At 45.5% G+C, this 27189-nt stretch overlaps 1 protein-coding gene across 1 annotated transcript in view; it reads right to left on the bottom strand.

Annotated features, from left to right (window-relative positions):
• Positions 1-26910, bottom strand: part of LOC141060149 (uncharacterized) — a 77766-nt gene extending 50856 nt beyond the window's left edge. The window contains 8 exon segments of the mRNA XM_073556427.1: positions 3479-3512; positions 14225-15212; positions 16515-16631; positions 17959-18082; positions 18166-18333; positions 19516-19660; positions 19835-19930; positions 26829-26910. Of these exon segments, the coding sequence (XP_073412528.1) occupies positions 3479-3512; positions 14225-15212; positions 16515-16631; positions 17959-18082; positions 18166-18333; positions 19516-19623 (1539 nt within the window). The 5' untranslated portion in view covers positions 19624-19660; positions 19835-19930; positions 26829-26910.
• Positions 26911-27189: the final 279 nt, after the last annotated feature.

Here is a 27189-nt window from a genome sequence, read left to right as displayed (position 1 = left end):
ACAGATGTGTTTGTCTGGTGAACGTGTTTAATACTACTTGGGCTAATTATGCCTGGAATACCGAGACTGATGAGGCTGCTACATTTACCTTGTTCATTGTGCCTGAAGAAAGGACTATTTATGTTATGCATTTGTACTGAAGGAAGGCTTTTTCAGTTTTGGATCTAGAAAAATGTTCATATAAAAACCCTGTGTATATGTGTATCCAAATCTCTACGAGAGAGCTGAAGCCCTAACATACATATATATATATATATATATATATATATATATACGTACAGTGTAAAAATGGATTTGTATTACCGCACTATAATGCTTTTCTCCTTGCACAGTATTGGGGTGTTGTCACACCGTCCCTGATCGAGTCTGGAGGAAAACGGACGTTTGGTGCTCGGTGGACCTGTCCACATATCAGACGGGCGGATGTTTTGCAGCTTACTGTGAGCGCACTCGCTGCGCCATAGAGTTGGGCTGCCAGGCTGACCACACAGCAGGAGGTATAGAAGCATTTACTGAGCTCTTTTTAGCCCAGCACCTTGTGTCCTGGAGGATCTGATGTGGTTGGGGCCTGTAAGAATATTGACTCCACAGCGCCTACAAGTCACACGTATCCGGACCGATCACTGGTCCGCAGTTGGGACCTCCTGGTAGATAAACAGGACCTGTGACGATGTCACAGTCATGTGATCAGTTACATACATGGGTGTATTAAATGCTAGTGCTTATAGGACCTTTGATGACCTTTGATCTGTAGCATGGTGGATGGGATTGGTAGACTGTGGTGCATCGTACATTGCCACCTGTCCTGTAGAGGAGCTGCATTTCCCACTTGATCGCTGAGGGATGTAATTAGTGATGAGCGAGTATACTCGTTGCTCGGGTGACCTCCCAGTATTTTGGCGTGCCCGGAGATTTAGTTTTCCTTGTCTCAGGTGCATGATTTGCGACTTGCAGAGAGGCTGACTATATGTGTGGAATGCCTGTTTGTTAGGGAATTCCCATATGTAATCAGCCTGTCAAGCAGCCACAAATCATGCAGATGAGGCGACGAAAACTAAATCTCCGAGCAAGCCAAAATACTCGGAGATCACCCGAGCAACGAGTATACTTGCTCATCACTAAATGTAATGTCTTTCCCAGGAATCTGCAATTTTTTCCAAGAAAAGGTCAATCTTTGGCAACTGATTTTCACGGGGCTCTAAACCTATCACTGCATAGTCTGTGGGGGATACAGAAGGCATCCAGCCTCGGAGAGCCGAGCAGTGACGCCTCAATGCATCACTGTACGCTCCGGCCTCAGAAGCAGGACGCGTCGGCCACAACTCATCATACAGTTTTCTTCAGAACTCTGGAGTAAGGCTATGTACCCACGAATGCAGAAAATTCCTCACAAAAAAACGGACTCCTTCCCAGGAAAAACACGTTTTTTTTCTGCGTGTTTTCTGCTCGATTTTTGCACGTTTTTTTCCAGAGCGTCCCCAGTCTATTAGAAAATAGTTAGAAATGCGGCTTTTTCTGCAAAATTAATGAGCATGCTGTGTTTTTTACCGCGATGCGTTTTTTTTCGCGGAAAAAATACGCATCAATATGCACAAAAAGTGCGGAATTCATTAAAATGAATGGGATGCTTCTTGTAAGCGTTTTTTAAGCGTTTTTGCAGGTAAAAACGCTTAAAAATGCTTACGTGGGTACACAGCCTAAAACTGAAATGTGGCAAAATTATTGCACAGCTGGTAGTTTGCCAGTTCTGGTGTTTGCCTTTTAAAAAGTGTGAGGAGCTTAGCTGAGAGAGGTGGAGATTAGAGCAGCCGACATCTTAATAATCATTTATGCAACAAAAGTGGCTTAAATTATTAAAAAAAAGTTTGCTGGCAGCTGAACAGGATACGTGTCTGGTGGCACCCAGCAGCTAAGAGATTCAACAGTGCCAAACTCAATAAAGGCGCACTCTTCCTCATGAATTTGATGTCATGGGACAGTAGTTTGTTTTCCCGGCGCTAGGGGATCCTTCAATAACCCTAAAGCTGGAGGCACCCTAGCTAACTTTGCTGACCGGATTACTCCTGAGAGTGAAGACGCCGGGACCACGTACCTTGCTGAGCTTCTGAATCTGCAATTATCTGTCCCCTCCCGGGGAAGTGGGGAATAGTTGTATATATGAATACACAAACTAGACAAACAAGGGAAGATGTACAGGGGTAAATGAAAATACCAATCATACAAATATGCACTCATAAATAACAGAGATGAACACCGGGAAGTAAAAGGAAGGAACAACCAAATAGGAGAGGATGAGGATATGCACATAGACAAATCACCAAGCAACAGTCTTTAGATCAACACTTCAAACTCCTCCACTCCACACTAGGCAATTCTGATTGCCTAGGCCAGTATAAATAGCAGATAGGAGTGGTCAATACTGAACAGCCAAGATCATCCAAGCAGGGAGGCTTCAGAGACTCTAAGCTGATCAGTGTAACCCCTGCACTGCTAACAGAAACCCGCACCATTTAATATGAAGAAGTGCTTCTAATCAAAGCAAAAGTACATGAAATCAGACTCTGAGGTCTTGTAGTCCCTCTGCTGATGTGACATTTGACACATCTTACTCCAGTGCTCCCTTCATTAAGAATGGAGTGTAAAACACAACTCTTGATCATTCGGGGCCATAGAGATATCAGAGGTGGAAGAACAGGTGGTGCACCATTTGCAAACTGACATTCGATGACAGTTTACTTGCATTCCAAAACTGCACTTAGCCGTTCTACCAGTGTGGCCTGAATGGCGACACAGGTTCTGGCAGAGCCATAGGGACTGTGCTGATCAGACAGTAGGTGGCGCTCTGCTAATTATTAGGGATGTGCATTTGGATGTGCATATCGATGCTGCTGTGCTTGCTGAGTTTTTGCTATAGGAAGATGCTTCAGGAAAACGCCGACTTTTTTGTAGTTTTTTTGTAGTTTGATCCTATAATCCTCCAAGTTGTGATGAAGTATACAGCGCTCAGCATAAATGAGTACACCCCAACAGATTTGTCAGAGAACCTTTAGTTTCCTTTCAGAATCAACATTGTCTATGGAACACCACACTACAAAATACTTCCACAAACGTCCGCCATTGATTGCAAACAAGATTTCTTATTTGCACAGCACAAAAAAGTAATTTCCTAACAAATTCATTCAAGACCACGTTGCAAAAAGGAGTACACCCCAATGAAAGTCTTAGGAGCAAAGTTAACGTTTGCCTATGGACGCCTTCATTATTTTGGCTTTCTGTAAGAACATAGAGGTTTCCTAAATTTTAGTAGGAAAGTTGTAAAATCTGATATCGCATCGCATCTCCAGTTATTGCAGTGGCTAAGTGAACTTCATGGAAGACTTCATACTACTCGAGCCACAGGCAGCAGGAATCAGACCAACTCCATTATTCTCCGTGTATGTATAACGTGTGTATGTATAACTCCGTGTATGTTTGATACCGGGTTCAGATTAGTGTATGCAAAATTATCCATCCTGCAACAAGAACAAGAAAACAGACAATTCTACATCTGTGCTGTCATCCATAGACCTTATGTCTGTTTTGTACATTCGTGTTCCATCCCTATGTCCAGTTTTTACATCCGTGTTCCATCCCTATGTCCAGTTTTTACATCCGTGTTCCATCCCTATGTCCAGTTTTTACATCCGTGTGTTACGGGCTGGCGGAATGCACCAAATAATAAAGATGGTATTTAGGTGTGTTCGCAGCCCGGGGTCCTCCGTGCAGAGGTGTTAACTGCTGCTTGGTAATGGCGGACGCAATATGGTGGTATAATAGCGGGACACACAGGGATAACCTCACCCAATGTGTACAGAGGCGGACTCTTATCTCTCAGAGCCGCACAACCACCAGATAATAAATGCCGTAGCCTGTTATTGCTCACAGAGCTCGGCAGTGTGAGCGCTAGCGTATAGTCACAGAACCCAGCCCTTAGACCGCAGGACTGAAGTCCCTCTAGACCGCTAGCGCTCGGCACGGTGACTGCGATGCCAGCAAGGGTTAAATCACGTGTGCAAGTGTGCACAGTGCCACTCAGGTGGACGCCACTAATCGCCCTGGGTTGGGCCAGGTAAGCGCACAGGTTGCGCAAGGCGTTGCACCGGCGTGGCTGTCACTTGCCGCAGTTCGATAGTGCCCTGCAGTGGGCGACACCATCGGACGCTAGTGTGCAGATGGCTGGTATGCACTGTGGCCTATAGACTAGCCACTGACAGGCGCTGACTCGGACTCTAAACCCTAACCACATTCGTATTATCAGAGGGAAGGGGTTTCATAATGAGTCAGTCACCAGATACATGAATCCATCATCATACACTCCAAACTATTTCAGTCTATACTAGCGCATGGGCGAGCGGCCATGCGAACCTTTTATAGCCACGGGCGTCCGGGACCTTCCTGGCTTCTCGGATGGGCCAATCTGAACACGAGCAGGACCTGAGCACATGACCCTCGATCTCCAATGGGAGATCACTCCACGGGCATGCTCAGTGGCCCGACATGAGGACTTAGTCCCTGGAGAATCTCGCTGCTGAGCAGCATGCATTGTCATAGCTGTGCCAGAGGTGGCAGCAGCAAGCAAACCCACAGAGTTGGCCTGGGCAGAGCGCCGGGACCGATGAATCTGCTGAGCAAGCTCCACTGTGGCCGAAGAAGAATGGGAGACCGCTGGGTGCAAGGCTCTGGATTCCTGCTGTGCAGTGGCAGGAACCTGATGCCTAACTTTGGGCCCCCTCCCCTCTGAGCCTCACTACGTTCAAATGCCGCAATGAGGAGCGGAGCGTGGATGTTCTCCACTGGCTCCCAGGTCCGAGCCTCTGGACCATGACCCTTCCAATCCACCAAATAAAACTTTTTGCCTTGCATCCCACGATGGCATTGTCCTCAAACTCGTCCGAAGACAAGTCTGATGTCCTGGCACATGACTCAGAGAACCGGGACAAGTGAACAGGCTTAAGGAGGGATACGTGGAATGTATCCGAGATAGTCAAGTGTGGTGGAAGGGCCAGACGGTAGACCACAGAGCTGATTTGCTCAAGGACCTTGAAGGGGCCAATGTAGCGCGGTGCGAACTTAGCGGACTCTACCCACAGCCTGATGTTTCGGGCGGAGAGCCACACCAAGTCGCCAGGGGCAAAAGTCGGAGCAGGGCGCCGGTGTGCATCAGCAGAGGTCCTCATTCTCTCCTTGGAAGCCCAGATAGCATCCTGGGTGCAATCCCAAATGTCGCGTGCCTCCACCGCCCAGTCTGCCAACCTGGAGTCGGTGGATGACACGGGCATGGGCACAGGGACGCGCGGATGCTGGCCGTAATTTAGGAGGAATGGGGTCTGACCGGTGGAGTCGGCCACAGCATTGTTCAAAGCGAACTCTGCCCACGGCAGCAAGGATGCCCAGTTGTCCTGCCTGGCTGAGACAAAATGTCGAATATATGTGATCAGGGTCTGGTTGGCTCTCTCTACCAACCCGTTCATCTCAGGATGATAGGCCCGAGTCTGCCAATAGGGGGCTGTATTGTACTATAGAGTCTGCCTATAGGGTCTGCATTGTACTATAGAGTCTGCCTATGGGGAGTGCACTATACTATATAAAGTCTACCTATGGGGAGTGCATTATACAATATGGAGGCCTATGGGGAGTGCATCATACTATATAGAGTCTACCTATGGGGAGTGCATTATACAATATGGAGGCATATGGGGAGTGCATTTTTCTATATAGCGTCTGCCTATGGGGAATGCATTATACTATATGGAGGACTATAGGGAGTGCATATAGAGTCTGCCTATGGGGAATGCATTATATTATATTGAGGGCTATCTGGTGTATTATGCTATGTGGAGGCTATTTAGGGGGCCACCATACAGTGTGGAAATTAGTGACGGAGCCATCTTACGGTGTTGGAGCCATCAGTTTGGGGGTCAGTATATATACAGTGAGGGGGCATTATACTGTGTATAAGAGAGCATCATACTGTGTATAGGGGAGCTGTACAGGGGGGAGACTTGGGCCATTACTAAATATAAAGTGGGCACTTAATGTTTTAGGGGAATTCAGGTTACTGTGACTGTCAGAGGGGCACACAGGGAATTATTACTTTCTAGGGGGCACAATGTGGGCACTGTTTTCTAAGGCACTTCCACATTACAGTGCTATATTTTAGAGGGTTTGTTTTACCATCTGGAGAGCACATAGAACCACACAGCAGAGGGTGCAGTAATAGGGACACATGCGGCAGCAGCGGCTCAGCATTGGGGTATCAGGTGCAGTAATAGAGTCACATACGGCAGCAGCGGCTCAGCATTGGGGTATCAGGTGCAGTTATAGGGACATACGGCAGCAGCGGCTCAGTATTGGGATATCAGGTGCAGTAATAGGGACACATATGGCAGCAGCGGCTCAGCATTGGGGTATCAGGTGCAGTAATAGAGTCACATACGGCAGCAGCGGCTCAGCATTGGGGTATCAGGTGCAGTAATAGGGACATACGGCAGCAGCGGCTCAGTATTGGGATATCAGGTGCAGTAATAGGGACACATACAGCAGCAGCAGCTCAGCATTGGGGTATCAGGTGCAGTAATAGCGACACATATTGCAGCAGCGGCTCAGCATTGGGGTATCCGGTGCATTAATAGGGACATACGGCAGCAGCAGCTCAGTATTGGGATATCAGGTGCAGTAATAGGGACACATACGGCAGCAGAAGCTCAGCATTGGGGTATCAGGTGCAGTAATAGTGACATATATTGCAGCAGCGGCTCAGTATTGGGGTATCCGGTGCAGTAATAGGGTCACATACGGCAGCAGCGGCTCAGCATTGGGGTATCAGGTGCAGTAATAGGGTCACATACGGCAGCAGCGGCTCAGCATTGGGGTATCAGGTGCAGTAATAGGGACACATGCGGCAGCAGCGGCTCTGTATTGGGTTATCAGGTGCAGTAATAGGGACACATACGGCAGCAGCGGCTCAGTATTGGGGTATCAGGTGCAGTAAGGGACACATACGGCAGCAGCGGCTCAGCATTTGGGGATATCAGGTGCAGTAATAGGGACATACGGCAGCAGCGGCTCAGTATTGGGGTATCAGGTGCAGTAATAGGGACACATACAGCAGCAGCGGCTCAGCATTGGGGTATCAGGTGCAGTAATAGTGACACATATTGCAGCAGCGGCTCAGTATTGGGGTATCAGGTGCAGTAAGGGACACATACGGCAGCAGCGGCTCAGCATTTGGGGATATCAGGTGCAGTAATAGGGACATACGGCAGCAGCGGCTCAGTATTGGGGTATCAGGTGCAGTAATAGGGACACATACGGCAGCAGCGGCCCAGCATTGGGGTATCAGGTGCAGTAATAGGGTCACATACGGCAGCAGTGGCTCTGTATTGGGGTATCAGGTGCAGTAATAGGGACACATGCGGCAGCAGCGGCTCAGTATTGGGGTATCAGGTGCAGTAATAGGGACACATACGGCAGCAGCGGCTCAGCATTGGGGTATCAGGTGCATAATAGTGACACATACGGCAGCAGCGGCTCAGTATTGGGGTATCAGGTGGAGTAATAGGGACACATACGGCAGCAGCGGCTCAGCATTGGGGTATCAGGTGCAGTAATAGGGACACATACGGCAGCAGCGGCTCAGCATTTGGGGATATCAGGTGCAGTAATAGGGACATACGGCAGCAGCGGCTCAGTATTGGGGTATCAGGTGCATAATAGTGACACATACGGCAGCAGCGGCTCAGTATTGGGGTATCAGGTGGAGTAATAGGGACACATACGGCAGCAGCGGCTCAGCATTGGGGTATCAGGTGCAGTAATAGGGACACATACGGCAGCAGCGGCTCAGTATTGGGGTATCAGGTGCAGTAATAGGGACACATACGGCAGCAGCGGCTCAGTATTGGGGTATCAGGTGCAGTAATAGGGACACATACGGCAGCAGAGGCTCAGTATTGGGGTATGAGCAGGATGATGAGTTTGTGCGGCTTGGGAATAGATGGTGATGGTGCTGAAAATATGAGATGTGAAATGTGTCTTTGTTGTAATCTCTGCAGCCGAGTCCTGACTGGAGAAGTTGTCATGTAAAAATACAGCATATATAAACCTGTATTGCAAAATGTAATTTCATCAGCTGATATGTGCCTCTAACAGCCACAGGTGGTATTGTGATCCACTCACAGCTGGTAACATGTTAAATGCCGCTGTCAATCTCTGACTGTGGCATTTAACATGGCCGCGCCGGAAGTGCGTCAATAATCCCGCCTGTCGGCTGATCGCGGGGCTCATAGCAAGTGATCAATTCTACACAGAGCAGAGCTGAAGCCTAGTCTCCTAAGGAGATTATTGAAGCAGGTAAAAAGTAAAAAAAAAAAAGTTTTTAAAAAAGTAATAAAAGTTCAAATCTCCCCCATTCAAAATAAAACCATTAAGAAAAAATACACATATTTAGTATCGCCAAGTTCAGAATCGCCCAATCTATCAAGATATGAAGTAAATTAATCTGATCGGTAAATGGCGCAATGAGAAAAAAAATCAAAGCCAGGTTTACGTTTTTTTTGTCACTGCAACATTGCATTAAAATGCAATAATGGGCGATCAAAAGTTTGTATCTATCCCAAAATGATGTCAATAAAAACATCAGCTTGGTGCAAAAAAAAATAATCCCTCACACAGCCTCAGATCCTGAAAAATGGAAACGCTGCGGGTCTCGGAAAATGCCACCATTTATGTTTTTTTTGTAAACTTTGGATTTTTTTGTCAAGACTTAAATAAAAAAGAATCTAGACATGTTTGGTGTCTATGAACTCATAATGACCTGGAGAATCATAATAGCAGGTCAATTCTAGCATTTGGTGAACATGGTAAAAAAAAAAAAAAAAACATTTGTGGGATTGCACTTTGCTTTGCAATTTCACCGCACTTTGAATTTTTTTCCCGTTTTCCAGTACACGACATGGTAAAACCAATGGTGTCGTCTAAAAGTACAACTCGTCCCGCCAAAAAAAAAAACAAGCCCTCAGACAGCCATATTGATTGAAAAATAAAAAAAAAGTTATGGCTCTGGGAAGAAGGGGAGTAAAAAACGGAAACGCAAAAGCAGAAAACCCCAAGGTCGTGAAGGAGTTAAAGACTTAAAGGTTCAATATAAACCTCACCAAGAAGTGACATTCAACAGAAAGCAGAAATGTCATTCTCTAAACTAACCACCTAATAAGATCGAACATTAAGGCTGCGTTCCCACCATGAGCTTTCCATGCCGCAGCGTCTCACAGTTCCAGCAAAGTGGATGGGATTTACAGAGATCTCGTGTCCACTGTGATTTTCACTATGCTGCGTAGAATGACCGGCGGTGCGTGCGTGAAATCTGCCGCTTGCTAATTTCCCTTGTGGGCACTTGTGAGTTTTAGGTTTCGATTTTCATAACATTGTAATAATGTAACACTGATCTTCTGATGAAGAACTACCAACCAATGTAAGAAATGGAAACGTTGATTTTACTTAGCTCTGGTGGTGAAATGAGTTCCGCTCCGGCCGCTCCGTCTTTGGGTCCGGCGGCCGATCAGAGGTCTCCGGACACACAGCAGCCTGGCAGCACTTCTGTGCCGGATGAGGATGGCTAATGGCTACATGCCATAGAGTGTCATACTATTTTTTTTTCTCGGTGCCGTGAGACGGTCAGGACGGAATCTGTGGCAGGGTGGGACTTCTGGGAATCGCTCATTGAATATTACAGAATCTGCCGTCAGCTTTACGCAAAACATCTGGGCTTAGAAGATAAAGAAATGCCATGATAGAGAATAGTCAGCCGAGCAAATGGCCAGAGACAGATAAGCAGAAACGGAGACATCTAACAATAAATGTGATAGCGAAGCAAAACCGAAGTGACCATAGAAAAGGTAGCTAAAGAGTTAAAGCGAGCGTCAGCCCAAACTGACTGTAGAGGCCGCGCACAGCCTCGCAGGGGGTATCATCCCTTTAAAAACTGCACCTTTGTGACATCGTCCCACGTAGCGGAAACACTAACAGTTCCAGCAAAGCGGATGTGATTGTATGAAAACTCATCCACATGGAGCTTTTAAAGACGCTGTTAAACTATGTGGGGTTTTTTGTATCTTTCTTTCCTATATTCTTGTGTGGGGAGCTTAAAAAAATGTAAAAAAAACCCAAAACCCCACATCTGTAAGTGCAGAATCCCAGCGTTTCTTCACTAAAAAGGAAAAAAAGGCATCAAATCCAATTTGCACCAATATGGCATAAAAAAGGGGAAAACGCGGCTTTGACAAACTTTTATTGATACAGTCTTGTTCGGATTACATGCTTTTTTAGTTTCCGGGTTCTGCAGTCATGCTCCCTCCTGGGAAGCTAGCAAAGTCAGTCACAATTGAGAAAGATGGAGACGTGTAAAACCTGTGGGCAGAAAATAGCACTGAGCCTCCTGGCCACACCATACATAATACACTGCTCAAAAAAAATAAAGGGAACACTAAAATACCACATCCTAGATATCTCTGAATGAAATATTCCAGTTGCAAATTTTTATTCATTGCATAGTGGAATGTGTTCAGAACAATAAAACATAACAATTATCAATGTAAATCAAAATGAATATCCCATGGAGGTCTGGATTGGGAATGATACTCAAACTCTAAGTGGAAAATCAAATTACAGGCTGATACAACTTCAGTGGAAATGCCTCATGACAAGGAAAAGATGCTCAGTATTGTGTGTGGCCTCCACGTGCCTGTATGACCTCCCTACAACGCCTGGGCATGGTCCTGATGAGGCGGCGGATGGTCTCCTGAGGGATCTTCTCCCAGACGTGGACTAAATCATCCAACTCCTGGACAGTGTGTGGTGCAACGTGATGTTGGTGGATGGAGCAAGACATGATGTCTCAGATGTGCTCAATCGGATTCAGGTCTGGGGAACCGGCGGGCCAGTCCATAGCTTCAATGCCTTCATCTTGCAGGAACTGCTGACACACTCCAGCCACATGAGGCCTGGAATTGTCCTGCATTAGGGGGAACCCAGGACCAACCGCACCAGCATATGGTCTCACAAGGGGTCTGAGGATCTCATCTCGGTACCTAATGGCTGTCAGGCTACCTCTGGCGAGCACATGGAGGGCTGTGCGGCCCTCCGAAGAAATGCCACCCCACACCATTACTGACCCACTGCCAATCCGGTCATGCTGAAGGATGTTGTAGGCAGCAGATCACTCTTCACGGCGTCTCCAGACTCTGTCACGTCTGTCACATGTGCTCAGTGTGAACCTGCTTTTATCTGCGAAGAGCACAGGGCACCAGTGGAGAATTTGCCAATCCAGGTGTTCTATGGCAAATGCCAAGCGTCTTGAGTCCTTGGGTATACTAATAGATCACAGACTGAACATGAGTCAACAGTGTGATGCAGCAGCAAAAAAGACAAATGCAATTCTAGGATGTATTAACAGAAGCATACAGTCTAGATCATGTGAAGTCATTATTGCCCTCTACTCCTCTTTGGTCAGACCTCATCTGGAATACTGGGTCCAGTTTTGGGCGCCACATTTTAAAAAAGACATCAACAAACTGGTGCAAGTTCAGAGAAGAGCGACCAGAATGGTGACCGGTCTGCAAACCATGTCCTAGGAGGAACGGTTGCAGGATTTGGGAATGTTTAGAAGATTGAGAGGAGACTTAATAGCTGTCTACAAATATCTCAAGGGCTGTCACATTGTAGAAGGATCATCTTTATTCTCATTTGCACAAGGAAAGACTAGAAGCAATGGGATGAAACTGAATGGGAGGAGACACAGATTAGATATTAGAAAAAACTTTTTGACAGTTAAGAGTGATCAAAGAGTGGCACAGGTGGCCACGAGAGGTGGTGAGTTCTCCTTCAATGGAAGTCTTCAAAACAGAGGCTGGACAGACATCTGTCTGGGATGATTTAGTAAATCCTGCTTTGAGCAGGGGGTTGGACCAGATGACCCAGGAGGTCCCTTCCAACTCTACCATTCTATGATTCTATGGTTACTAAAGCTAGGGGCCCACTCAGATGTGTTCTTGTCCCCTTCACACCACGTGGCGAACCCCAACAAGCCCGTGTCTGAACACGATGAAACATTTATACAAATCCAGTTCCGAAAATGATTTGGAAATCTCTTATATTTTATTCTCGCTGCTCTCGCATAACATAGGACACAGATGAGAAGTTGACTGTTGGATATTTTTCCATTTCATTTGAAAAAATTTACTTCTTTAGAAACTGATGCCAGCAATACATCTCAAAAAAGTTGTCCCTGGGCCGTTCCCACCATTGTGCAAGATCTCCTCGTCTTTTTACAGTCTGTAAATGTCGGTGAAGTGAGGAGAAAATTGGAGTTTTGGGAGAGGAACGTTGTCCTGTTCTTATCTGATGTCGGACTTTGCCAGATTTTTTGTTTTATAATTTGCAAAATACATTTTATTGGTGAAAGGTCTGTACTGCAGGCAGCCGGATCATCCCCCGAACTCTTCTTCTGTGACACCATCCTGTTGTGATAGATGCAGTGTGTGATCCAACCCCATACTATCAGAGATGGAGGCTTTTCTATGTGCTGCAGGCATCTTCTATACATGATGGAGATTTCAGTTTCATTGCATAGTGAATTGTCTGCAGACAATGATTTCTGGAAGTTTTCTTGAACCCATGCAGAGAGCTGTAGGATGTTAGCACCATGCCGGATCCCTGCTCTGACAGGCAGGGTCTCCAGCATGTCAGTTCACTCACTCACGCTGCGGTCGGTTCCTCTCTTTCTCTCATGCTCCGCATGCTCCCAGCAGCACTTCTAGCCAGGCTTCCAGCTGTGTCCTTAGGGCACATGTGTGCACGCTCCCTTCTTTTTAAAGGGCCAGCGCGTGCACTTGCTATTTCGTCCCCAGCCAATGGTTGAGAGGCATTATGTATATATTGCTTCCTCTCCACTGGGGAGGTGCCTGAGCAACCTTCCTGTTTTGCAGGCTAAGATGTGTAAGGTTGCATAACAGTTCCTGCTCCACTCTTGTGCAAATCATGCCTTCTGCACTCCGGTGCAAACCCTGCCTGCTGCACCCTGGTGCAAGTCCTGCCTGCTGCACTCTAGTGCAAATCCTGCCTGCTGCACTCTGGTGCAAATCCTGCTTGCTGCACTCTGGTGTAAATCCTGCCTGCTGCACTCTGATACAAATACTGCGTGCTGCACTCTGATACAAACTCTGTCTGCTGTAGTCCGGTGCGAACTCTGTCTGCTGCACTCTGCTGCAAACTCTGTCTGCTGCATTCTAATACAAACTACTCTGCCAGCTGTTCCCTCCAGTCTGTCCTCTGGGTCCAGCTGCTGCGTATCCGTTGGTCTGTCCTGGAGTGGCACCTGGCGTTCATCGGGAGCCAAGTCTAACCTCACCATTAGAGGCTATGGTGAACAGTCAGGTGTTCGCTTAGTCACGCCCCTCCAGGCTCTCCACGGTCCGTGGCACAGTGGTTCCACAAACCACGTCCATGACACAGGACTTAATTATACCTGTTTTTAATGCAGTGCCACCTGCATTATGAGCATCACGAGCATCCAACATTGACTGTAGGCCTTGTGCACTTTGATTTCTCCAGATCTCTTTATCTTCTGATGATATTATGTGCTGCAGACGATGAGATATTTAAAGTCTTTGAAATTTACTTTCAGAAACATTTTTCTGAAATTGTTCCACAATTGTTAGCGCAGTTGTCCTCAGATCCGTGACCTCCAACCATCTTTGCTTCTGGGAGACTCTGCCTCTCTCACGTTTCTTTTATACACTTATGTGACTTGAAAATTGACCCTCCAGCTGTTTTACATTATCATTTACTTTTCCAGCCTTTTCTCAACCCTGTCTCTACTTTTTTTTAAATGTTTTGCTGTCATCAATTTCTAAATGAGATTTTTTTCAATTGCAATAGAATAAAGTCCAACGTTCACGTTGTAATTTGTGATCTATTCTCTGTTGCGAATAAAATATGGGTGTAAGAGATTTCCAAATCATTACAATCTAGTTTTCTTTTGTAAAATGGAGTTGTAGTACAATCTATCCAGTGCGTCACCTTGCTTTGTAGTACTTGAATCTGGGATAGCAGCCTTACCAAACACTAATACAAAAGACCACGACTCAAGATTCTTCTAGTTGATTTACATTAAAATGGCGCACATCACAAAGATCCACACGAAAAACATTTCCTACACTAAAATGACTTGTCCTAATTGTGACTTTTCTGATGCCTAGCAAAAGTTGATTTGTAGCTAAAACGTTTCCCACATTCTGAACATGAAAACGGCTTCTCCCCCGTGTGAGTTCTCTGATGTTTAACAAGAGTGGATTTGTCACTAAAACATTTGCCACATTGGGAACATGAATATGGCTTCTCCCCTGTGTGAGTTTTCTGATGTTTTGCAAGATCTGATTTGTAGACAAAATATTTCTCACATTCTGTACATGGAAAAGGTTTTTCCCCCGTATGAGTTCTCTGATGATACATAAGACCCGATCTGTGGCCAAAATATTTCCCACATTCTGAACAATAATATGGCTTCTCCCCTGTGTGAGTTCTCTGATGGTTAATAAGATTTGATCTCCGGACAAAGTATTTCCCACACTCTGAACATGAAAATGGTTTCTCCCCTCTGTGCGTTCTTAGGTGTCCCATAAGATGTTGTTTTTGACTAAAACATTTTCCGCATTCAGGACATGAAAACGGCTTCTCTCCTGTATGAGTTCTCTGATGGTCAACAAGACCTGATTTGTCACCAAAACATTTCCCACACTCTGAACATGAATATGGCTTCTCCCCTGTGTGAGTTCTTAGATGTCCCTTAAGATTTGGTTTCCGACTGAAACATTTCCCACATTCAGGACATAAAAATGGCTTATCACCGGTGTGAAATCTCATATGTTCCATAAGATTTGATTTCCGACTAAAATATTTCCCACATTCTAAACAAGGAAATGGTCTTTCATTTTTCTGAATTATTTCATGCAAAGACAGTGACTTGGAGACAGCAGCATCGGTGGATAGATTTATGTTATGAAGGGCTGTATGTGCATTAGGAGTCACAGAATTGTCTTTTCTGGTTTTGTTATTTTTTGCTTCATTATAGGGAGTCAAATTGTGATGTTCATTGGAGGCTTTCATTTCAAATTCACCTGAAAAACAAAAATGTCTTATTTTCTGAAATTTATTTATTTATTTTTAATATATCAGAAAGTGTTAAGATAATAGTATGAAAGCAAGAAAAAGCAAACAAATGTATGAAAGTGAATTAAGACCATGGAAAACATCACAAAGTTGTAAAGCGCTGCGGAATATGTTAGCGCTATATAAAAATAAAGATTATTATTAAAGATTATTACAATGAGTTTTTCGTCTGCACAGATCCTAGACTATCCTCCGTTGTAGCGATAGCGATTTTATTACCAATACATCTCTATTTGTGTTTATTAGATACTAGTTTTGGAGAAGTCAGTGCTGTATCCCATCAGGGTCAAAGGTTTTTTTTAGTGATAGAATCCAGAGATTGGGTAACTAGAAGGGGACAGAAGTTAGAAAAAAATGAGAAGTTTGACTTCTGGAAACTTCAGAATAAAAAGGTATCAGGGTGTCATGGGGATACCGGGACAGAAAGGAGCCAGAAGATTGTGAACTGCTTCACCTTCCTATTAGCACTGCAGCTTTTCCTTGCTCTGTTATTGCAAGAGTTAATCAGTGCTGTATGACTCCTGCAGTTCTCCATCTTGAATTGTCTGAGCTGTTCTGAGTTGGCCAATCCTCTCTGGTATATATGCTCACCACTGGCACTTGGAAGTTGCCAGTGATAGTTTACCGCTACCTGGTTTGAAGCGGAAGGAGAAGTTCAGTGTTTGGAGTAGGCGGTTGAAGTGGTTTTTTTTAGAAGATTTCTGCGTGGAGTTGCTTTGTGTGTTTATCCTAATCCTCTTCCCCTTTGTTTTTTCCCTCCTATTCCTCCCCTGATTCTCACTCTGTTGTTTTGTGAGGGTATTTGTATGATGATAATTTTCTTTTAAACCTGTCTGTCTGGTGTGTGTTATACTATACACTTCTCTCCCATACCTCCTTGAGTGGGGGAGGTAGCAGAGAAGAGTTAATATAATAGCATAGAAAGGTACGAGACCCTGGCGTCTCCACCATCTGGGGTAGTCTGGGGAACAGGGATAGCCTAGGTTTTTTCCCTAGCTCGAGGCAGAGGATAGGTGCTCATTGTCCCTTGCAATTATGCAACACAGGGTCCATTTTTGTCCTGTGGTAGGTGACATCTTCAGGACCTCTGAGTTGCATTCTACAGCCATTCTTGTCCAATGGCCCATAGATTTCCAGTCCCTCTCTTTCCAACTTGGCGACCCGTGCCAGTAACCATGCTTCACATTCATCTGCCACTACTTTTAATAAAGTTGATAAGAAAACACAGGGCCACAGCCAACAATACTCACTGTTATCAGGCTCTTTCTCTCGCTGTTCTGCAGTCTGTACCACTACGCTCTTCTCCTCTTTACACTCTGCTGTCTGACCGCTCCACTCCTCTAACAAGCTGCTGCCAGGAATACAATCTAAGGGGATGTGGAAGCAAACAATGAACTACATAGGGATGGAGACACACACACAATACAGGCACATACATAAAAGATGTAGGTTGAGGAAGCCATCAAATCCCAGATCAGATACCAAAATATATTCAGAACCTAAAATTAATTCAATCCTCAGACTAGACCTTGTAAATAAACAAGACACCAGACCCTTATAGGGTCCAAGAAAAAGAGTTTCCCCAAACTAGGCCACACTCGACTACCTGGCACCCACCTGGATCCAGCACAGGCCACTCTGCCTTCTGCGATCACAAAGGATGAGACTTCACCGTTCCACCAGCAGCAGGAGCACTACAGCCAGTGACTAGCTGCAGTGGTCAGGAGACTTGAGCAGCGCATCATTGAATATTTTTCAAAGCATCTGTGATTGTCAGCAGCGGTCCTGCTGTTGATGAAACAATCATCAGAAAAATATCTAATGATGCCTTGCTCAAGCTGCCTGACCACTGCAGCCAATCACAGGCCGCTGTGCTCCTGCTGCTGGTGGAACGTTGAACTTTCATTCTGTGTTGTTGCAGACCAATGTGCGGACCGTCATAATCCATGTGGGTGCCGGGACACCAGCATTAATTAGCTTTTTCTTATTTGCAGCTCCAATCTCCTTGGGCATTTTTTTTTTTTACCAGACTAGACAACCGCTTCTAATAAATCACACCTCAGACCTTAACAACAACAAAAAAAAATAATAAAATTGACAAACTGCCTAAAAAAAAGTTGAACCATTAACCCCGAAATGAATGTATGATGCAAACAACAGAAAAAAAAAAGGTACAGGAAAGGGTTAATTTATTGGTTCGATTTGATTCCATCACCCTGATATTGCAGCATTGATTGAAGGTCTATGTCCTTCTTAACGTTCTGTCCAGAGACATCAGGACCACATACTAAAGTCCAGGTAGTTCTAGTCTCTCCACCGCAGCTGCTCCATCACCTCTTTACTGGCTGCAGTGGCGATGTCATAACTACCGGGCACCACTGCAACCAATCACTGAGTTCAACTGTTTGTGCTGCCTACATCAACACGGACGCTACACTCAGTGATTGGCTGCAGCGGTGATGTGCACAGTATTAGACGATATATTTAGATTTACAAAAGAACCGACAGGGAATAAAGGGCTCAGAGCGGATGAGCGGCGCCAGTGCAGGAGGTAACTAGACTTTTTTTTAACAAGTCATGTGTACTAGAGGCCCAAATATCTTTTCACCCGGCCCAAAGTGTGATTCTGCAACAGAATGAGCCTTGTTCTATTCCAGAACCTGTCCTCTACAACCCAGGAAGGTCTCCTCTTACCCGGAGATGTGATGGACCGGTGATCCTCCATCATGGCGTCCTTGTACAGATCCTGGTGTCCTTCTATATACTCCCACTCCTCCATGGAGAAATAGACGGTGACGTCCTGAGACCTTATAGGAACCTGACACACACAATGACCAGTCATTAGCAGACCCCTCCCCCGGCGTTACTGTATAGTGTCCCAGCATTCCCGGCACCGCTCACCTCTCCGCTCAGCAGCTCAGTGATCCTATTGGTCAGTTCTAGGATCTTCTGCTCATGGATCAGTGAATGAGGTGGAGGCTCGGTGATGTCACTCGGGGTCCTGCTCCACCCTCCTGACACACGGGGGGTCACACACTCCCCAGACGACATCCTCACTACTGTGTGATCCTGTGTATGGGGAGACGCCGATCACTACACAGAGGCCAAGAATCCTTCACCTTTCCCGTCATTTCCCTGCTTTATTCCGAGAGATCAGAGTGATGTTGTCACGTGCCCAGTCCTGAGTGACGCGGCCAGCAGGCCGGTAACTGATACAACGGGACGCGGCACGTGTGATTGTTCTATGTGACGCGGCCAGCAGGCCGGTAACTGATACAACGGGACGCGGCACGTGTGATTGTCCTATGTGACGCAGCCCGCAGGCCGGTAACTAATACAATAAGACAAAGGGAAAGGGAAAACCTGGGTAACAATAACAATGGTGGCCCTGCGATAGGGAAACGGGGAAGTGGAGACCTCCTGCACTCCCCTGAGTCAGTGTCTCTACACCCCTAGGCCGGTTCCGCACCGGGCGCCGATCAGGAACCTCAAAACCCTGACTTGCCCTGCACCTAAACCCTCACTAGGGAATTGGTCGGTGCGGAAACTAATCCCACCACTGCACTAAACACACATAAGGAAAAGTGACAAAACAGGGGAACACCACTTAGCTTTGCTCTGTTGCTTACGCTCCTAGCAACAGAGACCACCACCTGCATGCATCTTTTCCTCCGACCGGGTCCAACACCATAGTGCAGCCTTGGCGCAACCAGAGTCCACCACCTCCATGCGGCTGTCCAGAGACAGAGTCCAACACATGAGTCCAGCTTTTCTGCCAATGAGTCCAGCATTTTGAGTCCAGCTTTCCAGCAACCGAGTCCAGCATCGTGAGTGCAGTTCTACACCGCAACTGCCACTCCACCAAGCCATGCAGGCACTCCTTGCTGACACCATCGCTGCGACTCCACAAATCCATGCCAGCCCTCCTTGCAGACACCATAGCTGACACTCCAGAACTCTCGCTGAGCTGCCTGTGACTCTCCTTCAGCTCCATCCTTCACCCAGGCTTGCTTGCAAATGAATACTTTATCACCAACAGTGATTAACACACCTGATACTCTCTTATAGAGCTATCACACCTGTTACATAATTACGTGCACAAACTAAGGTAACCAAAGTGCAATGACCCTAATGGCCACCGGGGGGGAAAACCACCTTTGTCACACAGCCAACGGAAAAAAAAGGTTACTTTGTGCATTTAATCTGTCAAATCCAACCTGGATCATGACAGATGTGATGTGAAGCTCTCACCTCTCCAGTGATCCAGTAGATTATCTCCAGGGTGAGGTCTAATATCCGAGCCGCCATGTGGTCTCTGTCCTGCTCCATCCTCGGGGGGTCACTGACAAAGAAGACCATCGTCTAATAAAGGACAAGAGTCCTGAACATCAGGAACCTGAGGGAACAAGGAGGAGACAGTGGAAAAACATCTGAAATAATATGATAGATAAAGAATAGTGACTAGAAAGTGCTGCCTATCTCTACAAGACTTTATAATAGGCCCCCTACCCTAATATCAGACCCCAGAATAGCCTCCTTCAAAAAGTAAATAAATAAATCAGACATTTACCTTTTTTTGCTTCTGGCTTCCTTTGTCGTTAGGGCCCTGCACATATGTCTTCCCAAAAATACTGTCAGGATTCTGTGGGCCAGGTCCCTGACGGGCCTTGTGTGGCAAAGGAAATAACAACTTAAGCATCACACTATAACATACATATACAATACTGAGCAACAGTTTTGGGAAAAATGCTGCATAGTAAGAAGCTTTCAAAAATATAAGTATTGATTTTATGTTTATCAACTAACAGAATGCAAAATGAATGAACAAAAGAGAAATCTAAATCCCTTCAACTTCATCTGTTCTTTTAGGTAAACTTGCAAAAAATGTCACAGGTCATACTCTATGGAAAGACAGAGCACAGCAAGAAGTCACAAGGTAGTTATACTGCATCAGCCAGGTCTCTCCCAAGCAAACGTTTCAAAGCAGACTAAGATTTCAAGATGTTCTGTACAAGTTCTTTTGAAAAAAAACAAAAAATGTGTAACATTGTAAACCTCAGATGCAGTGGTTGGCCAAGGAAACTTAGCATAACGGATGACAGACAAATCATGTTACTTCTCTTCGAAATCAGAATTTGTCTAGCAGTCCCATCAGTTTAGAACTGGCAGCAACCAGAGGGACTCAACTACACCCATCTACTGTTTGTTCTACTGAGCATAAGTGGTCTTCATGGAAGAATTTTGGCCAAAAGCCCAAGAACTTCTACGGAAACAAGGCCAAGTGATAACTGTGCACAAAAACACCAAGATTACTTTCTGGTAGCCGTTTTCCCAGAACCTATGACCGCACACCAGAGAGAGGGATCCACCCACCAAGGAGAGGAAAACTACTGAAAAAAGGGCAGCACCTCTCTTTCCCTGCATCAGTTGGGTTACAGAGCATGAGAGGACCTCCAAAATATTATATACATTCCCTACACCAACATCAATTCATCTAAAATCTATACTGCACGCCCACATGGTGAGAAAAGGGGGTGGAGTGGATAAACAGGTGCCGTTACGGGTTCGGTAAGTAACCTTGGCGTTTTCCCTTCACCCATGACAGTTCGCCTGAGAGATTTATAGAGAAACGAAACACCTTACGGAGGGACCACCGCTTGTAGCACCCTTTTACCAAAGGTTAAGTCAGCGCGGAGGATAGATCTAGTCTGTAGTGCTTAAAGGAAATACAGGGTGAGGACAAATCTTATCAATAGATACGGCCCAGGAGGCTGCCAAAGATCTGGAGGAGTGAGCCTTGATGCCCTTAGGAACCACAACACCGCTAGCAGAGTAGGCTAAACTATTACCATCCCTGAGCCACCTTGCAATGATACTCTTTGATACCTTATACCCCTTTCTGCTACCCTAAAAAGCTGCAACCATAAACTGGCTTTTCCTGCACTGACTAGATAAAGACAGGAATTCTAGCAATGTTCTTCTAACATCGAAATTATGGAATTATTTTTTCTCCTGGATTCCTATGGCTATTACAGAAGGAGGGCAGGAAAATCTCTTGACTCCTATTTAAGGCTATTTTGGGAAGGGAGGCCAAATCAGGTCTTAATATAGTCCTATCCTCATATACCTGGCTTAGTGAAAGGTGCTGGATAGAGTTGAGCGACTTTGGTCGGATCGGGTTTCATGAAACAAAATTTGAGTCGGATGAAACTGGTCCGACTAGGGCAAAAAAAGTCAGAGTTTCGTCAGAAACCCGACCCAAATGCAAGTCAATGGGGAATAAAAGTCGGCATTGAGTGGATGAATGTCTGTTGCCTGTCTGTGGAGGTTTTTACCCTAAAATTACAAAATGGCACTCCTACTCAATGTCGGCTGACCTTGAGTGTCTTTAACTGAACCCCCAACCATACAGAGAGTGTAACCCAAAACAACAGAACACCGTGCAGAGAGACAGAGGTTGAGACACAGGGATAAGGACGTGTCCACACAGTAACACATAAAAGATGGTAAAAAAATAAAGGTTACCCAAAAAGATCTTTGGTATACGTGAAAATCCTCAGACCCTGAATGTAACAAAATGGGAAAAGAGCTGAGAAGGGGAACACGCAAACAAACCGTAAGAAAGGCAATGGAGAAAATCTCAGCAAGATAGTCCTTCACTGGGGAGCTGGGACTCCAAAAAATCTATCTAAGGCTGGTTTCACACTAGCGCATTTTCAGCGCGCGCACGGCCGGGGGTAGCTCCGCCCCCGATCCGGCTCTCTGCCCGGCGTGCCCGCCCCTTCCTTGTAGCGCCGCCTCCTAGCGGACAGCGGCGCCTGCGATCGGCGCACCCTATCTTTAGCATAGGGTGCGCCGATCGTGCGCAGGCCGTGCGCTAGTTGCGCTTTGACCTGCGCTGCGCACTTTTGACGGTGCGCCGTGCGCGCCAAAATCCGAAAAGTTTGATTTTGGCGCGCACGGCGCACCGTCAAAAGTGCGCAGCGCAGGTCAAAGCGCAACTAGCGCACGGCCTGCGCACGATCGGCGCACCCTATGCTAAAGATAGGGTGCGCCGATCGCAGGCGCCGCTGTCCGCTAGGAGGCGGCGCTACAAGGAAGGGGCGGGCACGCCGGGCAGAGAGCCGGATCGGGGGCGGAGCTACCCCCGGCCGTGCGCGCGCTGAAAATGCGCTAATGTGAAACCGGCCTAACTTGAAATATAACCAGCAAAGACTGCATGAGTCACAGAGTATAAATAGTCCCTCTCAATATGTGACAGGACAAACCAAAACAAGGAGGTAAAAACACCTGCATAGAAGCAACACAGCAAAGTTAAGAGCATTATCAGCAATTGGACAGAGACAACACAGGCTGTGGTAAAATAGAGAGGGAAACTGACCCACAGCCAGACATCACCAGATCAAGTCCCGGAGTTGGGGCTTTAGACAAGATTGCCAGGAAATCATGTAATAACATCAGCGAGGCATCTCGTTTCCTCCAAATTTTTTTCTGCAGCTGGACAACGACCCCAAACATCCAACCAATGTCATTAAGAATCAAGAGTCCTGGTGATGATCCAGCCCCACAGAGCCCGGAAATCACATCATCCCATTTGTCTGGGATCACATGAAGAGACAGAAGAATCTGCACAAGCCTCATACACCGGAGATCTGGGGTCAGGTCTCCAAGATGTTTGGCATAACCTCCTGCCGAGATCCTCCATAACCTGTTTACCAGTGATGAGAAGTGATGGAGGCGACTGGCAATCACCATATACTGATGACTGAGGTGATGGGTGGTGACAGATACTGATGATGGAGGGAATGAGAGCTCACCAGGTACCAATGATTGGGGCTATGGATGGTCACCAGTGCCCAAATATTGATGATGGAGGGGACGGGTGATCACCAGATAATGATGATGGAGATGGCGGTCAGTCACCAGATACTGATGATGGAGGAAACGGTTGGTCACCAGATAATGATGGAGTAGGCGGTCAGTCACCAGATACTGATGATGGAGGTGACGGGCAGTCACCAGATTCCGATGATGAAGGTGATGGGCTGTCAACAGATACTTGTCACGCTGTGATGGTCTTTGGTAAGGAAAGAGGGCCTCAAACTGTCCCAGGAACTGTGACCCTAACTATCACTGCCCTAGGGATATTCTTGAAGGTAGAGAGGCCCGAGTCTCCGACCTTACTATGCTCCTTTTAAACTCTGATCTGTCCCCTCCCCACCACATAAGTCATGGGACAGAAATGTAAGGTAATAGAGACACAAAGACAAAACGGGGATAACAGAAAGCAAAAAAAAAAAACCCCATACAAACACTCACCAAAAGTAGAGAGGCACAGTTGAAATCAGAAGTTTACATACACTATGAATAAACCTTTCCCATTTTAGGTCAATTAGAATTTCCATAATTATTAATATTTGCCAAATGCCAGAATAATGAGAGAGAGAGAGAGAGAGAGAGAGAGAATGCTTTAATGCATTTTTACTTACTGCAAAGTCAAAAGTTTATATACACTAAGATTACTATGCCTTTAAACAATTCTGGACTGCCCATATGATGATGTAACATCTGAATTAATTAGAGACACACCTGTAGATGTATTTTAACCCCTTAACGACCGCCGATACGCCTTTTAACGGCGGTAATTAAGGGTACTAAAACCACAGCGCTGTTAATTTACGGCGCTGCGGAGAAAGTACATAGCGCTCCCCAGTGTCGGATTTTCTCCAGGGTCTCAGCTGTCAGGGGTAGCCGAGACCCAAGAGAACATGAATCGGTCGGTTTTTACCGACCCTGCTTTTGCGATCGCCGTTATAAACCCCATAACGGCGACCGCAAAAAAAAAAGACGCGATTATGCATTTAATTTCTCTTTCCTCTGATGTGATCGCATCCCCCCCCCGGTACCTCTCCGTGGTCCTCCGTCCCCTCCCGGTGGTCCCGCGTCCTGCCGGCGTCCTCCGATGGGCGCCACCATCTTGAAAATGGCGGGCGCATGCGCAGTGCGCCCGCCGGGAATCTGCCGGCTCCGGCTGGCAGATTCCATTCATTATTTTTTTCTCTTTTAACACTTGTGAAAATAAAAAAAAAATTGGCTCTGAAGTAAATTTTTTGCAAAAAAAAGTTAAATGTTAATTTTTTCCTTCCACATTGCTTTGGTTCCTGTGAAGCACTTAAAGGGTTAATAAACTTCTTGAATGTGGTTTTGAGCACCTTGAGGGGTGCAGTTTTTAGAATGGTGCCACTTTTGGGTATTTTCTGTCATGTACACCCCTCAAAATGACTTTAAATATGATGTGGTCCCTAAAAAAATGGTTTTGTAAATTTTGTTGTAAAAATGAGAAATCGCTGGTCAACTTTTAACCCTTATAACTTCCTAACAAAAAAAAATTTTGCTTCCAAAATTGTGCTGATGTAAAGTAAACATGTGGGAAATGTTATTTATTAAGAAATTTGTGTGACACATCTCTCTGATTTAAGGGCATAAACATTTAAAGTTTTAAAATTGCAAAATTTTCAAAATTTTTGCCATATTTCCGTTTTTTTCATAAACACAAGACTAATCGAAGAAATTTTACCACTAACATAAAGTACAATATGTCACAAAAAAACAATCTCAGAATCAGCGGGATCCATTAAAGCGTTCCAGAGTTATAACCTCATAAAGGGACAGTGGTCAGAATTGTAAAAATTGGCATGGTCATTAAGCTGCAAACTGGCTCTGTCGCTAAGGGGTTAATGCACACCTGAAACACACTGCTTCTTTGTGTAGCATCAAGGGAAAGTCTAAAGAAATCAGCCGAGCTATCAGGAAGAGAATTGTGGACTTGCACAAGTCTGGCTCATCCTTGGGTACAATTTCAAAGTACCTGAAGGCGCCTCGTTCATCTGTTCAAACAATTATACGCAAGTACAAACAAGATGGGAATGTCCAGCTATCATACAGCTCAGGAAGGAGATGGGTTCTGTGTCCCAGAGATGAACGTACTTTGGTCCGACATGTGGATATCAACCCAAGGACAAGAGCAAAAGACCTTGTAAAGATGATGGCGGAAGCTGGTAAGATTGTGTCAATATCCACAGTGAAACGAGTACTGCATCAACATGGGCTGAAAGACCTCTCTGCCAGGAAGAAGCTATTACTCCAACAGAAACATAAAAAAGCCAGAATAATGTTTGCAAATGCACACAAGGAACAAAGATCTTAATTTTTGGATTCATGTCCTGTGGTCTGACGAAACTAAAATTGAACTTTTATGGGCATAATGACCATCATTACGTTTGGAGGAAAATGGCAATACTGAAGCAACATCTCAAGACAGCAGCCAGGAAGTTAAAGCTTGGGTGGAAATGGGTCTTCCAAATAGACAATGACCCGAAGCACACTGCCAAAATGGTAACAAAGAGGCTTCAGGATAACAAAAATTCAATGTTTAGGAGCGGCCATCACAAAGCCCTGATCTAAATCCTACTGGAAATTTATGGGCAAAGCTGAGAAGGCTGGTGCGAGCAAGGCGACCTACAAACCGGGATCAGTTACACCAGTTTTGTCAGGAGGAATGGGCCCAAATTCCGACCAACTATTGTGAGAAGCTTGTGGAAGGAGATCCCAAACGTCTGACCCAAGGCATTCAGTGTAAGGGCAATGGTGCCAAATACTCATGAAATGGATGGAAACCTTTAACTTTGCAGTAAGTAATAAAAACACCTTAAAGCATTCTCTCTCTCTCATTATTCTGGTGTTTGGCAAATATTAATAATTATGGTAATACTAATTGACCTAAAACGGGAAAGGTTTATTCTGATTTCATGTCAGATATTGAGAAAAACCTGCAGATGTGTCTGTATACTGTATATAGTGGATGGAAACTTCTGGTTTCAACTGTGAATAAGGAAGGATAGAAATGTACCAACGAAATGAGAGAAGGACAATGAGGAAAGCCTACAGCCAAAAACAGCACATAACAATCTCCAGTAGCAACACCGACCTCCAATTCAGCACAGCGTCTGGAGCTAAGAAACAAAGCTTTCACTGGCAAGGAAGAGAAGGTCTGGCCAGGTTTTATAGGGAGAGGTAATGACCCGATCAGAAGCAGCTGAAAATGGAGCTGAAAGTTCCTGACCAGCATAGCAAGTGTTGTTAACCTCTTCAGCACCAAAGGAAACCAAATCCATTTAATATGGGACACAAACACACAGGCTAAATGGAAGATCTGCAATTCACAATACGTGGTAATCTTCCAACACTGGATCTCCCAGGAGGACGTGACACATTTGTGACAATACTGATGATGGAGGCAGCGGGTGGTCGCTTTGCATTTTGGTAAATTCTAAAAATATAAACTATTAACACTTCTATTTATGAAAGCTTCTCACTCTGCAGTATTTTTCCACAATCCTGTATATTTCACATCATTCTGTAATATATATATTTTCCCATATGGGAGACGCTGCCCCCTGCTGGCTGCACATCACCTATAGGACACCTGCGGTAAAGGAAATCGAAATGAGAAAACTCCAAGAATTATACAAAAAGGAAACAAAGAGACAAAGCAGCTGACATACCGACTGATCACTGCAGATGTCACCGCCTGGTGGATACAGGACCTGTGGTGATGTCACAGCCATGTGACTACAATGAGGTCACATGACAGGAAGTGCCAGTGCTCTGCTCCTCCCTTCTTATGAGTGATCACATGACCATGACATCACTGCAGGTCCTGTAGTCACTGGGATACAACAAAGACCAATCCGAGCCCCTTTAACCCTTTAGTACAGCAGTTTATGTGGGACGTTTGGTCACGGGCGCATTTTTTTTCATTCTGACCCGTGGAATGTTTTTACATACCTCAATGGCTCTGAATTTTTTTTTTCACACACTAATAGTTAATTTACATCGACATATTATCAATTTATTTGAAAAAAA

This window comes from Dendrobates tinctorius, unplaced genomic scaffold (genome assembly GCF_039654945.1).
Source record: "Dendrobates tinctorius isolate UK_male_01 unplaced genomic scaffold, ASM3965494v1 ptg000232l, whole genome shotgun sequence".
Taxonomy (NCBI): Eukaryota; Metazoa; Chordata; class Amphibia; order Anura; family Dendrobatidae; genus Dendrobates; species Dendrobates tinctorius.
This window is presented reverse-complemented; position numbering and strand designations above follow the sequence as displayed.